This window comes from Lepisosteus platostomus, chromosome 16, assembly GCF_059453375.1.
Source record: "Lepisosteus platostomus isolate fLepPlt1 chromosome 16, fLepPlt1.hap1, whole genome shotgun sequence".
In the NCBI taxonomy this organism is placed as follows: Eukaryota; Metazoa; Chordata; class Actinopteri; order Semionotiformes; family Lepisosteidae; genus Lepisosteus; species Lepisosteus platostomus.
Window position 1 is genome coordinate 5,842,010 of NC_142626.1, and position 16,811 is coordinate 5,858,820.

The 16,811-nt window shown below is 46.7% G+C and overlaps 2 protein-coding genes across 2 annotated transcripts in view; one reads left to right on the forward strand and one right to left on the reverse strand.

The window, feature by feature from the left end:
• LOC148646745 (NACHT, LRR and PYD domains-containing protein 3-like) overlaps window positions 1-16,811 on the reverse strand; it is a 2,700,574-nt gene that overhangs the window by 1,382,534 nt on the left and 1,301,229 nt on the right. The window lies entirely within an intron of this gene.
• The window catches only part of LOC148646772 (latent-transforming growth factor beta-binding protein 3-like), a 45,910-nt gene that overhangs the window by 8,896 nt on the left and 20,203 nt on the right, over window positions 1-16,811 (forward strand). The window contains exons 5-11 of the mRNA XM_088609377.1: window positions 2,320-2,442; window positions 2,551-2,673; window positions 7,034-7,153; window positions 9,342-9,470; window positions 11,851-12,021; window positions 13,600-13,683; window positions 14,621-14,749. Coding sequence (XP_088465503.1) covers window positions 2,320-2,442; window positions 2,551-2,673; window positions 7,034-7,153; window positions 9,342-9,470; window positions 11,851-12,021; window positions 13,600-13,683; window positions 14,621-14,749 — 879 coding nt within the window. The remainder of the gene's footprint in view (window positions 1-2,319; window positions 2,443-2,550; window positions 2,674-7,033; window positions 7,154-9,341; window positions 9,471-11,850; window positions 12,022-13,599; window positions 13,684-14,620; window positions 14,750-16,811) is intronic.

Genomic DNA, 16,811 nt, shown 5'->3' on the forward strand with positions numbered 1-16,811 from the left:
TGAGCTGCGGGTGCTGGGGAGTGGGTAGCTGGGCAGGGAGAGGCTCGCTCGCTCGCTCGATTTCGTCTCGCCATCCTGGTCCGGCACGGCGCTAATTGGACCGCCGCACATGCCAACCTCGGGCTTGGTGTCGCCCCCCGCTCTGCCCGGCTTCGACCCGACTGGATTGCGAATCCGGGAAGGGTATATCTGCAGGAGGCCGGGCCCTGCCGTGCACCCACGGTGGCCGGCAAGGTGTGGTTGGGCCTCGAGGAGCGGTAAAACGGACTTTGATCCCCAGCGGGATCCAGGCGGGCCGGCAGTCCAACCCCCCACTCCTCACAACCTGGACTGAAGGGGATCCTGCGGGGGAACATCGGGCGGCAAGTGTTTCGAGTCCATTTCTGGTTGTTCCTGCTGCCGAAGCCCGAACCCGTTGAGGGGGTTCCTAATATTTTGGCCAGTGAGTGCAATCCAGCGGGAGGGAGGAGGCAGGGTGCTGGATAACCTTCTCTCTCCAGGGGAATGCGGAGCAGCCTGCACGTGCAGTAACGTTGTTTCCTTCCTCTGTAGAATAGACGTGGCCTGTTTCGAGGGGATGCTGGGAGCTGTCTGAAACATGGCGTGGGACGCTGGGCTCTTCCGACGGTTTCGTCTTTCTCTTCGTAAATTAAGGGTCTTTTCTTTTTCAGCCAGACACTGCCTCTGCACGTTTCCCTCGATAATAATCTCGGGGCTTTTTGACTCTAGTGTTCCTACCACAGTACATTTATTGCAAAGTCTGCCGGGCCAGGACTGCTCTTATTGCCCAGTGCCGGGTGTGGAGACGCTGCTTTTCACAAAGGGTGGTGGGGGCGTGGAACAAGCTACCCAGCCATGCCGTTGAAGGCGGTGCCCCGGCTTCTTTCAAGACAGCTGGAGGAGATCCTGGGATTCATTAACCTAACGGGGCGAAAGTGCCAATCTCCTCACTTGGATTGTTTTTATGTTCTTATGAGTGGGATTAGTTATCAATTCAGCTGATGTTTCTGGGAGTAGGTTAAAAGGAGATGCCAAAAAACAGTTTGCACAACATAAACCAGCGTACTGAATAAACTGTCTATGCTGGTCATTTTCCTGCAGATTAACACTGTGCATCGCCACCATTTTTACAGACTATTCCTGATCACTGTTTGCTTAATCTCTGCCAGTTAAAGGAGCACCTTTGCACTGTTGATCGGAAAAGTGTCCCACTGAAGTCAATATACTAATAACGTATATATGTCAAAATACATGGACTTTTTGAAAATTTATAAAAGCCCAATGTAAGGTGCTTAATTTAGTAATTATCCTGCTCAGTTGGAAGGTGTATATCCTATTTTTCCTGATGATTTTAATCAGTCACAAATGGGCTGCTCTTTCAACAAGGACGATGGGCGTGGATTGACAGTTTTCATTAGGAAAGGAGGGCCAGTTCCTCAGCCAGTTCCATTCCACCGCTCATCCTCACTGTCTTACAGGCACTTATCCAAGTAACCAGTCAGATCTCCTCATTTTTCACAATTTGACAATCGGAAGGAACATGTCTGCAGAGGGACACTTCAGAAGCACAGCAGTATTAAACACGGACCTATATCTATATGAAAAAAAACGTTTGAAAATATGTGTTCTACAGTATACTGCAGAAAAGTAGAAACACTAGCGTAAAATTTTAGACATTTTAATCTTAAATTTCATACATGAAAACTGACATTAATGTTAAATAATTTTACATAATTTTGTACATGCTAGTATGTATATTTGAAACATTTCCATATACATTTAAATCAAACTAATGTTAAGTAAATATTTTGGATGACAGGGTCTTCTCCTGCTGCGCTCCAGAGCTCTGGAGTTCTGTCCCCAAGGATATCGGAGAGCCACCTTCTCTAAACTCCCTCAAATCCAGACTCACAGCTTCTTCTCCTTCAGAAGGGTTTGATTTAACGGGTTCTGTTTCTGTCCCTCTGCTTTCCTGCTGTATTCCAAACCTTTCTTTGAATTGTCTAATCCTGCTCTCTCCTCCAGCTGTGTGCTTTTCTTCCCCTTACTGTCAAGTGCTTTAAGAAGCCTCTTTTAAAGATAAAAGAGATAAATATTATAAAAATATTTTTATTATTATATATTTAACTATATTTTTAGAAAATATAGTTATGTTTCCAGGTGGTTCTGCGTTTGATGTGGTGGATTGGCAGGTGGCTTGGACTCGGATCTCTTGACATTTTGGCTGGTTGACGTTTCTCTTCGGGGTGGGTGAAGGGAATCATGGGGTGGGGGGGGGGAAACAGGCGGGTTAACCCTCGCCTTGCTGGAATCTTGCAGACATCAACGAGTGCCAGACCCCCGGCGTGTGCCCCAACGGCCACTGCGAGAACCTGGTGGGCACCTACCGCTGCCTGTGCCACGAGGGCTTCGTCCCCGAGTCCGACAGCAAGGGCTGCCGAGGTGAGATCCGCCCACTCCCCCCCCCCCCCTTCGCCGTGGTGATGGTCTGTGCCAGCCCCTGACTCCCATCCCCACCCCCACCACCACCACTGTGCTCCCTGTCAACAGACATCAACGAGTGCGAGGATGCCCGGCTCTGTGCCAACGGGCACTGCATCAACACCGAAGGCTCCTTCCACTGCCAGTGTTACCCCGGGTACCAGCCCACGCAGGAGGGCAGCCACTGCGAAGGTAGGCCTCCCTCTGCCCTGTCCCGTTCTCACCCCGTTTCAGCAGAGCTCTGCCTAAATAACCCGGGGGAAAGAAAGCACGAGTCCTGACAATAGATACCCTCATCCCCAGCTTTACGAGCGCAGTTAGAGCCCAAATTTCTTTTTCAGAAGCAAAACTCCTGTGAAATCGACACCCATTACAATACCCATTCAAATAGAGGTAAAAGTCTTCGCTTCATTCCAAGCGATCATAACCGGACATCAGCCCATTGCATTTAGGTACTTTTCCAGTTTACTTGAGTAGTTTGGCACCAAAACTGCTAATTGTGGGTTATAGCAGGTAGAATTCACCAACACTGTTTTTTTCGTTTAAATGCATTATCAATGGAGAGGTCATATGGAGAAGTTATAGCACACATAGAACAGTAGAACAACATTCCTGAACAACATTTTGTACTGAACCGAAATGGTGTATTATGTTAGTTAACACGTCTTGTGCAGTCTTTGACTGTAAACCCATAAAAGTCAGACATCTCTGGAGATTTCGATACCATCGTGTGCATGCATCATCAGATTAAAACTAGGAATGCATTGGGGGTATTCAACGTATGCGTGCATCATCAGATTAAAACATTTCACTGTCCGAAATTGTTCAAGTTTGTCTATCAATATTATTGATAGACAACACCTGAAGAAGGCTCCACGGCCGAAACGTTGTGTTCTCTTTCTTCTTCTTTTTTTCAGCATGGAATAAACCTATTACTTGTTCCTTATCAATATTATTGTTGCACTCAGAATATTATCCCGCACTTTAACTAGTGTTACACCCTTACCATGTCTGTGAAGACATTTAGGACAACAGCCAGGAGCAAGGTAGAATTAAAAAGGAAGAATGAGCCACACACTCAGAGCTTGTATTAGTCAGGGATGTTCACTTGTGGAAAAAAATTATTCGTGTGAGTATGCCTCCTTCCTTTGTTTTAGAACTTTCTTGATTAACGAGCTGTGGCACCAGCCCTGAGCTTCCCGACACAATCTCTTTTTAATTCTCACCTAGAGAACATCTGTATCTCATGATCAAATAATTTCAATAATAATAATAATTGCTTACACTTATATAGCGCTTGTCTGGACACTCCAATCAAAGCACTTTACAGGTAATGGGGATCCCCTCCCCCCACCACCAGTGTGCAGCCCCACCTGGATGATGCGACGGCAGCCATAGTGCGCCAGAACACTCCCCACACCCCAGCTCTCAGTGGGGAAGAGAGCAGAGTGATGGAGCCAGTTCAGAGAGGGGGGTTATTAGGAGGCCATGATGGGTAAAGGCCAGGGGGGAAATTTGGCCAGGACACCGGGGTAACACCCCTACTCTTCTCGAGAAACGCCCTGGGATTTTTAATGACCACAGAGAGTCAGGACCTCGGTTTTACGCCTCACCCGAAGGACGGCGCCTGTTTACAGTCTAGTGTCCCCCCTCACTATACTGGGGCATTAGGACCCACACAGACGGCAGGGTGAGCGCCCTCTGCTGGCCCCACTAACACCTCTTCCAGCAGCAGCCTCAGCTTTCCCAGGAGTCTCCCCCTCCAGGTACTGACCACGCTCACACCTGCTGAGCTTCGGGGGGGGGGCTGCCAGTGGGGAACTGCAGGGTGATATGGCTGCTGGCAAATTTCAAGTGCAGGTTTTGCGCATCTGGCCTCTAGCAGACAGTTGTACAAAGAAAGATGGGGGTGAGGATGCAGACTGTCCCATCAAGAAGGTTTTCCAAGAAAAAGACAGATCTCCTCAATTTCATGGTGCCGTATTTTGCCCCGGGAAGCTGTAGCATTGACAGCATTAGAATTAATTTCCCTTTCATAGCACCCAGTATCAACATGTCACTTTAATACTGTTTCCAAAATGATTTCTAGTTCTGATGTGGCCAGTTAGCCATTTCGGTTCATTTATTTTGTGTTTTTTAAAGAAAAGAAGTGGAGATTTTTTTTTTTGGGGGGGGGGTGGGGGTGGTTTGCACGTCTTTGCCAGGAACGTCACTGTCAAAGCAGTGAGATCACTGGGGCATGTCCTACAAAACTGACTCTTTATAATAATAATTATAATAATAATAATTGCTTACACTTATATAGCGCTTTTTCTGGACACTCCACTCAAAGCGCTTTACAGGTCATGGGGATCCCCTCCACCACCACCAGTGTGCAGCCCCACCTGGATGAGGCGCCAGTCCGCTCCCCACACACCAGCTCTCAGTGGGGAGGAGAGCAGAGTGATGGAGCCAGTTCAGAGAGGGGGGTTATTAGGAGGCCATGATGGGTAAAGGCCAGGGGGGAAATTTGGCCAGGACACTGGGGTAACACCCCTACTCTTTTCGAGAAACGCCCTGGGATTTTTAATGACCACAGAGAGTCAGGACCTCGGTTTTACGTCTCATCTGAAAGACGACGCCTGTTTACAGTATAGTATACAGTATACTCTTTGACACTACGCAACAGTATACAGTATATTAATAACGGGGTGCGATGAGCCCTCTTGACATGATATTTTGAGGGTGACGTCCCTCCCAGGGTTGCTCAAGATCTGCAGTGCATGTCGGCATTGTGGATGTGGCGCCAGTTTTGTGCCGGGAGGATTGGGCCCAGTTTGAATCCAACCCCATAAGGTACCGGGTACTCTATACAGGCAAAAGCACCACCTGCAACTTTTCTATGGTCTGTTGGCTGTTTTTTATTTGATAATTTCTTAGTAATGTTATTTTATGTGGAATGAGTCATTGTTGCATGCCTGCGGCTTAAATTACCCCCTCCTGGAGATGAATAAAGTATTTGGGGTTGAATTGAAAATGCTTAGCCCCGTGAAAAAATTGGGCACAAATGAAATTTACGTAGGATAACCGCACCTCTTCAACTAGAAAAAACGCACCGCTTGGAGAAATTAAATTCCTCCGTTCCAGACCAATGGGATTCGGTCATCCGCAAGATGTTCCTTTGAGGCCAGGGATCATTAACATCACGCAAAACCACACAGTTAGAAATTACAAAAAAAAGCTAAAAGAGAAGTCAAGGAGCTTGAAAATGACTAAGAAGGAAAAAGATGGGAAATCAGACAGTTTAAAGTACTGGGAGTTGAGCAGCTTGCTGGTAGAGAAGGATGTTAAGATCCTTTAAAGGTCTCAGTGGAAAACTTCTTGTCTGGCTGTTCCAGTGAGGAACCCAGAGCAGGTAGTTTGGGGACCTGCAGCAGATTAAACTGACCTGATCATAAAGAAAGGGGTGAAGTCTGAAAAAGCAGAAAGTCAGTGAGGTAGATGGGACCCTTTTCCTTTCTCAGCCTTGAAATGCCAGCAGCCATATCGCCCTGCAGCTCACCGCTGGCAGCCCCACTGGAGCTCAGCAGGTGTGAGCCTGGTCAGTACCTGGAGGGGAGACTCCTGGGAAAGCTGAGGCTGCTGCTGGAAGAGGTGTTAGTGGGGCCAACAGGGTTCGCTCACCCTGCGGTCTGTGTGGGTCCTAATGCCCCAGTATAGTGACGGGGACACTAGACTGTAAACAGGCGCCGTCCTTCGGATGAGACGTAAAACCGAGGTCCTGACACTCTGTGGTCATTCAAAATCCCAGGGCGTTTCTTGAAAAGAATATGGGTGTTACCCCGGTGTCCTGGCCAAATTTCCCATTGGCCCTTACCAATCATGGCCTCCTAATAATCCCCCTCTATGAATTGGCTACATTACTCTGCTCTCCTCCCCACTGATAGCTGATGTGTGGTGAGCGTTCTGGGGCACTATGGCTGCCGTCGCATCATCCAGGTGGATGCTGCACATTGGTGGTGGTGGAGGGGAACCCCATTACCTGTAAAGCGCTTTGAGTGGAGTGTCCAGAAAAGCGCTATATAAGTGTAAGCAATTATTATTATTATTATTATTATTATTACCTACCGTCCGGTATCGAAGCATTCAGTCAAAGATTAACAGATTACAGAACAGCTTCTACCTCCAATAAGACTGCTAAATAGCCGAGCTGCAGTCACCTTCAGCAAATCACCTGTAATGGCTACATTGACACACAGTTTTCACTGTATTCGGCCTGCTGCACTACTTAGACATAATGTATTGCATACACCCTAGACGCATTGCAGCTCTATGTATATTGAGCTCTGTCTTGAGTTGATTTTATTCCATTTCTATTGCATTATTATCTATTATTATGTAACCTTTCATTTTCTGATTTATACCACTCCCTTTGAGCATGTCGAAAATACATTTCATTGCCAGCAACTACTGCTGCATGCTGTATTGTTTGTGCATTTGATAAATCAACTTTGATTGATTGATTGATTGACAGGTTTGGCTTCTCCCCCCCCCCTCCCCCCTCCCCATGCAGACATCAACGAGTGTGAGAGACCCTCGAACTGTCAGAGGGGCCGCTGCATCAACACCATGGGCTCCTACCGGTGCGAGTGCCCCAAGGGCTTCCAGCTGGTCAGTGGGCGTCTCTGCCAAGGTAGGCTGGTGCTTGCCATTGGTCAGGAGATATAATCACCAGTGACACTAGCAGGCACAGGGGCCGCGTCTCCCTGAGCTTAGTGTCCGACACGGTGATTGTAGTGCAGCAGAGAAAGCATGTCCCAGTCCAAATGTTCATTTCAAGCCAGCAGCCATATCGCTCTGCAACTCATAACTGGCAGCCCCATTGAAGCTCAGCAGGTGGGAGCCTGGTCAGTGCCTGGATGAAGAGACCTCCTGGTTAAAACTAAGGTTGCTGCTGGAAGAGGTGTTAGTTGCGCCAGCAGGGGGCGCTCACCCTGCGGTCTGTGTGGGTCCTAATGTCCCAGCATAGTGACGGGGACACTAGACTGTAAACAGGCGCCGTCCTTCGGATGAGACGTAAAATCGAGGTCCTGACTCTCTGTGCTCATTAAAAATCCCAGGGTGTTTCTCGAGAAGAGTAGGGGTGTTACCCCGGTGTCCTGGCCAAATTTCCCCCCTGGCCTTTACCCATCATGGCCTCCTAATTACCCCCCTCTCTGAACTGGCTCCATCACTCTGCTCTCCTCCCCACTGAGAGCTTGGGTTTTGGGAGCGGACTGGTGCCTCATCCAGGTGGGGCTGCACACTGCTGGGGGTGGAGGGGATCCCCATTACCTGTAAAGCGCTTTGAGTGGAGTGTCCAGAAAAGCGCTATATAAGTGTAAGCAGTTATTATTATTATTTCCTGTGAAAGCCCGCCATTTTCCAGCACAAATAAAACTTCCCTTCCTGCTCTTGTTTTCTGGAACCTCATCGTCCGTCAGAAGGTATCGTAATGGGTTAGGGGGTGTGAGTAATTTAATGTAGGGCGTCACGTGGTAGTGATTCAAAAAACAAGAGAGAGAAGCAGATTAAAATCGGGCTGCTGGATAAAGTTTGCCTGTCAAGCAAATCCTTAAAAAGTTAAGAACTGCAGATTCCCTCTGGTCAGGAATGAAGAAATGGGAAGGCTTATCGGCACATAATTTCTTTTGTCTCTGGCAGGGCGAAGAAACCAGGCAGCAAATGTAAAAAAAAAACAACTAATATTTGCTTGCGATAATTTACAGACCCCAAAGCACAACATCTACATCTATTTTGTTTAGATATTAATAAAAGTGCGAGTTATCGGGGTCCTCTTATATAGTGAGGCATGAATACTGTATATAGGAAAATGGGGGATGTCGTTCTTTATAAAGTAAAGATCCTGTTCAATACTAAATTTCTTCCTCAAATGGACGCTAAATGAGTGGGGAACCTCTTCCCGACTCCAAACTTGACATCACTAAACAAGCGAGAGACGAAAGCTACACACATATAATCATCCATTATTTCCCTTTATTGATCCCTCATCAATTTCCCTTCGGGATCAATAAAGTCCTATCTATCTATAAGAAATTGGTATTTACACATTGATAAGAGAACAGTCCCTTACCTAAAGCCTAGAGTTTAGTGCTCAGATTAACTGGTGTTCCGTTCTTACGGTCTGTCAGTTGAGGTCTGCTCTCTTGTGGTCCTGATCCTTCTCCTGTTTTTCTTTCTTCTCTTTGTTAATTACTGTATCAGCATTGGTCCGGTCTCCTCTGTTGATCCCCTAAGAGCGCTGACTTTGGGATTGATACAAAATTAGCTTAGTCTTAATTGGGGGGGGGGGGGGGGGTAATTGCTTGGCTTGCTGGATTTCAAGACAGGAAAAGAGAGGCCGTCTTTCTGGTAGCAAAATTTTGTCCAGTGACTGGAGGCCTCCTGAACTCCTGTCGCACTGTGCAGCTTTCTGAAATATCCTAAACCCTCCATAGCGTAGCAACTGCTTTTTGTCCAGGAACAGGTAAAGGTGTATGTGACACCCGAAGAAGACTCCACAGCCGAAACGTTGTCTCTTTTCTTTCCCTTTCAGCTTGGAATGAGTTTTTATTCAGCCTAGTACAGATCTTTAACTGCGTTAATATATTCTGAAACAAGGTCCATGCGTATCCGGTTTCCAGTCCATGATCTGTATGGCTCTGTGGCCGAACAACGATGTTTAGAGACAAGAGGAGGCCACGTAGACTCTCTGCCTCCTTTGTTTGTAAGGTCTGGATCAGCTTTGAGGAAAACTGTTTTTTTTTATATATATATTCTTGGTCATAGTAAAGGTGAAATCTTGGCAGCCTTGCCTTCATGTTATTTCTGTCCCCTCGTAGACATCGACGAGTGCGCCCACGACAGGAGTCTTTGCCAGCCGAACAGGCTGTGCCAGAATGTGGAGGGCAACTATATCTGCCTGTGCCGTGAGGGCTTCATCAGCTCAGAGGACAAGCACAGCTGTGAAGGTAGATTACATCTGTGATCTGCGAAAAAAGACCTGCCACCTTCCCCGCTGTTTCTTCGGCTTTTGTTTCTTTATTTTGCAGCCAAGACTCAACCAGTAAATGTATTCACTCGGAACACACCATGAGTCCTTAGGCCCAGACAACGCTGAATCAAACCTTGGTCTTAGGTCTGCTGTAGCTCGGATTCCCTGAGCAGTAGGCATTCTGCCAAAGGGGTAGGAGGAACGTTAGTCAGCCAGGGCCTTCATGGCGATTTGGTTAAGCGGTGACCCGCCGAAACACATGACATCATCACTCGGTGCTACCCATCCCATAAGGCATGGCGGAGTGGCCGGGTCATCAAAAAGCCGAATGTCGCCGAGAGGTGTAACTGACAGTTATCGGCTTTGTCGGGCATTCCTGATGTGACACGAAGGAGTGCGGTGATGAGCTGGGCTCATACAGCTGGGCCAACGTGTCAACTCTTGAGAATCAAAGAAGTGTCTCTGGGTGCATTCCTCACATGGAAATGAGAGGATTCAGTAGCACCTTAAGGGAGCTGATTTTTCTCGTCAGACAGGAGAACAAAACCAGACAGAGAGTGGCCACACCCAGGGAGATAGAACTGTGATATCTCGGGTTAGGCACAACAAGGGGCATTTACGGAGACTATTCAAGTAAAGAGGAAAATTAAAACTGAAGGTTGCCGTTTCTAACTGCCAGATGACCGAAGTTCAAGAGTTGTCCTCTGGCCAAACAGGATCTGCCAGTGATTTAAAAATCTATTTAATCAAGATGTAACAGGGAAAGTGGAACAACGAAGGTTGAGGACCTAACTCAGGCAGGAAGGGTAAGATATCAGGTTGGTCTGAAACTTAGTAAGTACCTCCCATATAAAGATCTGAGAGAAGATGGGTTTAATGTGTGTGAATCCTCCAGAAGGCTACATGACAGGAGGGTCTGTTATACCTAGATACTAACAGTCATGGATTGGAATTCCAAAGGAATGATAAAGACCTCCTCTTGATGTCCTTCAACAAACAGGCCACCATCAGCCTTCAAATCCGGTAGAGCGAAGCACTGAATTGAGGAGCTGTCTTCACTTCAAGCTAGCACTTACCCTGCAAGCAACAGGAGCTGCTTCCCTATGGATAAGGCTCACCCCCAACGATGCTCTCCCTGTGGTGTAACCCGGTTTCTGGGGAGAATCCCAGTCGCAATGATGCTGTCCAGATCTAAACCACCCGAGGAATGCCTGCATCCTCTGATCTGCCTTTCATCAGCTGAGCCACACTCAGGTGTCCCTGCTTTTTAAAATCCCCTGATCCCAGCATCCAAGTACAGATTTCATTACACCTTTAAGAAAGCAGTATGCTCAAAACTCTGGTCTGGTCCTTGTGAGAAGAAGTGTTTGCAGATTTTTTTTTTTATCGCAGCCCTCTAAAATCACCTCCGTAACAGATCAGCATTTGAATTGATCCGTATCTTTAAACATGATTAGCTGGGAATTCATCATGCATTGGATCTATGCGTTTCCAAGCGATTAGCTGGGAAATCAAGTGTTGGATTTTCCACCCACTAACGGGAAACATGAGCTGGCAGGTTGTTGGTGATGTTTCCGTACCACTGCTCACTAAGAGAGGAACCACATTCAGAGAATTGAGAAGACATGGGTGCCCTCTTGTGGCTTGGGGTGGAATAAACAGGCACCTTGCTACACCCCGCTAAAAGGATCCTCACCAGATCCAGTGCTAAAGACTCCCTGAAACAAATCTTCTCCTTCTGAAACCAAGACCTTTGCTTCGAGTACACAGAATTGCAAGAGGAAACAAGGACTGCTCAGACCATGGGCAGCTGGAGAACATGCTTTTATACAAGGAGGTCACGAGTGAAGGCAAGCTAGCCAGCTTTGTAGTGGTCGCTGCTTATATGGGGGGAAAAGCAGCGGTTCGAGGATGCAGCACAGTGGATACGAGCAAGCAAACAGTCCAGAGTTGTGGTCTAACAAAGGAAGAATGAAATCCAAGTAGACTCGACAGCGAAGCACAAGTGGAAAGGTGAAATTGAGACAAAGGTAGGCTAGGAAGCCAATAGAGTAACACAAGGGAGGGAACACAAAGCTTGGGAACTCAGCTGTGGTTCAGGGCAAAATTCTATAACAGAGCCCAGAGCACTGCCAAGGTACTGGTTGCCAGGGTTACGTGATCCGTCAAGAAGCCTGCTCCACCTGAGATGGGTTGGGTCGTAAATAGTGGACAGGTGGAACAGGCTTCCTGTCGGATCAGGTAACCCCTGCAACCAGTAGAAACTCCTCTGGATGCTGTGGCAATGCTAGCTGGGGGGCTCAGTGGTGATCCATGGGGGGGGTGCCAGCATGACAAACTCCTGTTTTCTTCTGCAGAGATCGAGACGGACGACGATGACAAGAAGGAGTGCTATCTGAACCTGGATGACACAGTATTCTGCGACAGTGTCCTGGCCGTCAACATCACCAAGCAGGAATGCTGCTGCACCGTCGGGGTGGGCTGGGGGGACAGGTGCGAGATCTACCCCTGTCCCGTTCACAATTCCGGTACGACCGTCTACTCCCCCCACCCTTAACTCAGCCCACTTCTGTGTGTGTGTCCAGTTTTGCAACAAGCCTTTAAAATGAATGGGGAAATATATTAAATTCAGTCTTATCAGTTCAATTGTCAGTGCAGCTTTATTTCCACCAATAACGTGCAAAAAGATAAGAGACTGATACTAAGCAATGAGGCCTAATTAAATTGGTTCTGAAGCTAGGCAGTATCAAAGCTTTCTAACTTTGCTAAATTAGATCTAGTCGTGATTCTTTCTATTTAAACTTCTGTTCATCATTGAGCAGGATCAGTCACCCCAGTCACATAAAAAAGAATGGTATAGCAGGGTCTAGACATTCGCGAAGGTTTGGTGCAGAGAACCATCGCGGGTTGCCAGATTCACATACAACTAAGTCTAAGTCATTTATACCACCACATAATCTACTGCAGTTTATAGTATAGTACTCAGTTTAAAAGACATAAGTAAAGCTCTTATATAACAAAACACTAATGCATTGGCTTTAAGTTAAGTAAAATAAAACTGATCAACTAAAACAAACAACAGCAATCACAAATGTGTAGTAATCAGCTACAATAAACAATGTGAATCCCTCTCTCTCTCTGCTCTGTGATCAGCATGCCCCACTGTAATGAAGTGGGCAATAAAACTGTCATTCCCCACACAGCTGACACAGAACCTGGAGCGTCCATTCCAGTGCAGGCTGAGCTGCTGGTACTTGGGCAGCTCAGAAACTACTACAGATTGATCTCAGATTCATATCTTCTGTGCAAGATCATTTGGACATTGAAATGAGCAACCTTTGTCTCATTTTTATCCAGCTCTGCTCTGATTCCAGCCCAAACCCCCCAGTGGACAGACTAAATCATTCATTTTGCAGACATTGAGACCCTGCTTGTATGAACAGGCATACCCTCAGTGTTCTCATGAATAGATCGAGGACAGGCACAGCACAGGACAAGGCAGAAGAACATATGGACCTGGAGAATATAAATTCCAGCATCTAGTTTCAGAGAAAGTCGTTGTGCTGCCTGCTAGCTTGACATAAGGGAACGGTCTAACGGTCTAAGGTGTTTGTTTCAGTCATCCTGGAACACAATAATAATAATAATAATAATAATAATAATAATAATAATAATAATAATAATAGAATGGTGAAATAACAATTCACTTATGGAAAGGTGTGTGTAACCAGTAAAAAAACGGTGTACATCTGGACCAGCAGTGTGAACCCTAATGAGCCTTCCATCCTTTTTTAAACAGCTTCTTCCATTTTAGGGTCACAGAGGAGCTGGGGCCTATCCCAGCAAGAGCCAGTACATCGCAGGGCACACACTGACACATACACACACTCATATCAGGGCAGAAGCCAGTTAACCTACTAACACGTCTCTGGGCTGTGGGAGGAAACCCACATGATCACAGGGGGAACATGCAAACTCCACCCAGACAAGCACCCCAGGTCCACATCTGAACCCAGGGCCCAAGCGCTGCGGGGCAGCAGTGCTTTAAACTGTGACACCGTCGTGTTCTTTCCCTGAAGCTCCTTTCCGATGCTTGTTTTCCGCAGCGGAGTTCCACTCCCTGTGTCCGATTGGAAGAGGCTTCTACATCGAGGAGAGCATCACAGAGTATGGGCTGCCAGCGCACAGAGGTAGGTTCTCGCTAAAACAAGAGATACATACACACCCCTATTTCTGTTATACAGCTGAACTTCCCCCTCCAAAACAAGCTGTTTTGTTTGTTTTGTCTTAGACAGCACAAAATGTATTACTTAATGCAATTAATGTGCCCGACATGTTGATTGTTGGAGTGCACTATAGAGATCCTGCAGATTTAATTTCTCCGCATAAGTGCTTCAATAAACTGCTTGTCAACAACAACAGCCACCCTTCTCCAGCATTGTGGTGGAAAATGCAAAGTCTAATTGTATTCAAATAAAAGCTGAAGCTCAGCAGCTGTGAGCCTGGCCTGTACCTGACTGGGAAACCTCCTGGGAAAGATAAAGGTGCTGCTGGAAGAGGTGTTAGTGGGACCAGTAGGGGGCGCTCACCCTGTGGTCTGTGTGGGTCCTAATGCCCCAGCATAGTGACGGGGACACTAGACTGTAAAAAGGTGCCGTCTTTCAAATGAGACAAATGAGGCCCTGATTCTCTGTGGTCATTTAAAAATCCCAGGATGTTTCTCGAGAAGAGTAGGGGTGTTACCCTGGCATCCTGGCCAAATTTCCCCCTGGCCTTTACCCATCATGGCCTCCTAATAACCCCCCTCTCTGAACTGGCTCCATCACTCTGCTCTCCTCCCCACTGAGAGCTGGGGTGTGGGGAGCGTTCTGGCGCATCATCCATGTGGGGGTACACACTGCTGGTGGTGGAGGGGATCCCTATTACCTGTAAAGAGCTTTGAGTCGATTAATATTATTATTAAACATATCTTAATGGTTTTTGCCAAACTGAGCAGGGGAGTAAGCTCTCCTGAGGGCATGGGCATCTGTTGGCACACAGTAGGTGCAGTTTCAGGCTCTCTCTTCTCACAGGAATGCTTTGTCTCATTCCTGCTGGGTGTTTTGGTTTCTCTCTGTGTCTTGGCAGATATCGACGAGTGTGTGCTGTTCAAGGAAGAGATCTGTAAAGAAGGCCACTGTGTGAATACACAGCCTGGGTATGAGTGTTACTGTCAGCAAGGCTTCTACTATGACAGTAACCTGCTGGAGTGCATTGGTAATTCTGTTCTCTCTATTGTGGTGTCTGTCTGAGCTTTAGTCAGAGGTAGGTGAGATGTAGCTGGTAGTTCTACCCAAAGCCACAAGAGGGCGCATAGAGGTCATCTTAAAAGGGAACTGCAGGGCTATTTTTACATTTCGGGGTTATGATGCCTGGCAGTGATGAATGCATGTAAAACCACAATGAAACTACCAAGTACACGGGCAGGTGTACAAGCTCCAGTTTACATCCAAAAAGAGACAAAGTTTCAAAGTATGCGTAACGCCATATTGCTGTCATTGATGCAAAAACAGCCCTATTAACACTGTAAACATTCTTTAGACCAAGCGAATTTCACTACGATATTAGCAGTAAAATATTTTCATCAAACCGGCGCGTACAAGGCAACACGTTTTTTAGGTACTTTAAAGCATTGGAATAAAAGAGCAAGCTGCCGACTGACTAAAACACACTCATAATAATTAACATTGTTAGGAGACCATGTTTCTCATTTGCTTACAGTTGCAGGGGTACAGTGAGCAGGAAGGGCCACTTTCATGCCACAATTCGTTTGAACTCTCACTCTCCAGCGGTTTCTCAACAAGGTACCAAACAGTGCCTTTACCTCAAAGAGGCTCGAGAGAGAGAAAACTGTTTCAAACGTCACCCACTCTCCGCAGTCTAGAGGCAGTTTCCACCTTTATACGTCTTGCTGATCATATAAGGGGAGGTGCAGTCCTAACGTCTCACACCCGTTTAGCAAATCTCGTAACGCAATCAATTCATTGACGTTTTAGAAAAAAAGACAAATTCCAAATTAAGTCTACAATCATGAACTTTGTGAAAGTACTGTAAGGTTGCCATGTTGTCGAGATTTCATGAGAGTTGCGACTTGAAGCAGCCCTTCCTGCTCACTAGTTCCCGTACTGACTAATGTACAGAGATGTGAAGAGGCCCTTCCTGCTCACTAGTCCCTGTGATGACTAATGTACTGAGATGTATGAGGGAATAAGTACAGGTTGTGCAGCAGACATTTCACCGCAGAAATGTTCCAGCGTGATCCGCAGGCAGAGTTAACCGGTGAGCAGTGTTTGTCAGTGAAACCATCTGGAAAAGAAGAGCAGTATTTCTACTGGATTAGAAGAGCTGGATCCACAAGCCTGCTTGTTTACAGGGTCACAGGGCCGCTTCACCTCACCGGAAGTCCTGCTGCCTCGTTCTGAATCGCAGAAACATGGCGCTGAGCAGACCTGGAAATGATGAAAACAGGAGGTTTTACAAGTTACTGTGCACAATTTACTTTCACCGTAGTTTGAAATGCACTCATCACTACCGACTTTTTCTAACCTCAAAATTTAAAAATGGTGTTGCAGCTCCCCTGTAACTTGGAAAGTTCTGACAGCAGAGGCCCGGTTGAGGGCTTGAATTCAAGGGAACTCCTTGGGCACCAGGTCTGAACCATCCGATTGCTTTTTTGTTTGTCTCACTACACACACTAAAAATGAACAGCCAACACAGAAATGAGAAAAACAAAACAACAAACAACATTCCGTTTTCTTTCTTCGAAAGTCAGTTTGGCAAGTTCTAGCATGTGTGGAGTGCCGGAGTTTTTTTTCCCAGGGCTTGTCCTCATCTCCTCCATCGGATACAAACATTGAAACTCATAGAACAAAGACAGATCCTGCGGGAGGCTTTATAAAAGCAGGTCCTGGGACAGTTTTCTTAGCCCTCCAGAATAAAACCCCAAATTGGGAAAACAAAATAAAAAAGGGGTAATATTTTTCCAGATTTTGGAGCAGACATCCAACGGTGGCGAGTTTGCCCTGTTAATCACTGGAGCATTGCAGAAGAAACGTTTGCTGTTTAAGCCCCTAAATGGTTCCAATAGAATTAAGACAGAGACGAGTTCCCTTCATTGATCAAATCAAACACGTCTCACGCAAGGCCAGTCGTTCTGCAATCCACTGGCACAGTCTGTTTACCTCAGTGGTAGCTGATCAGCTCAGCCAGTAAGAGTATCATCCCATCATCCCGAGCTTGTTGGTTGCTGGTTGGCCTGACTGCCTGCTCCCAAGCACAG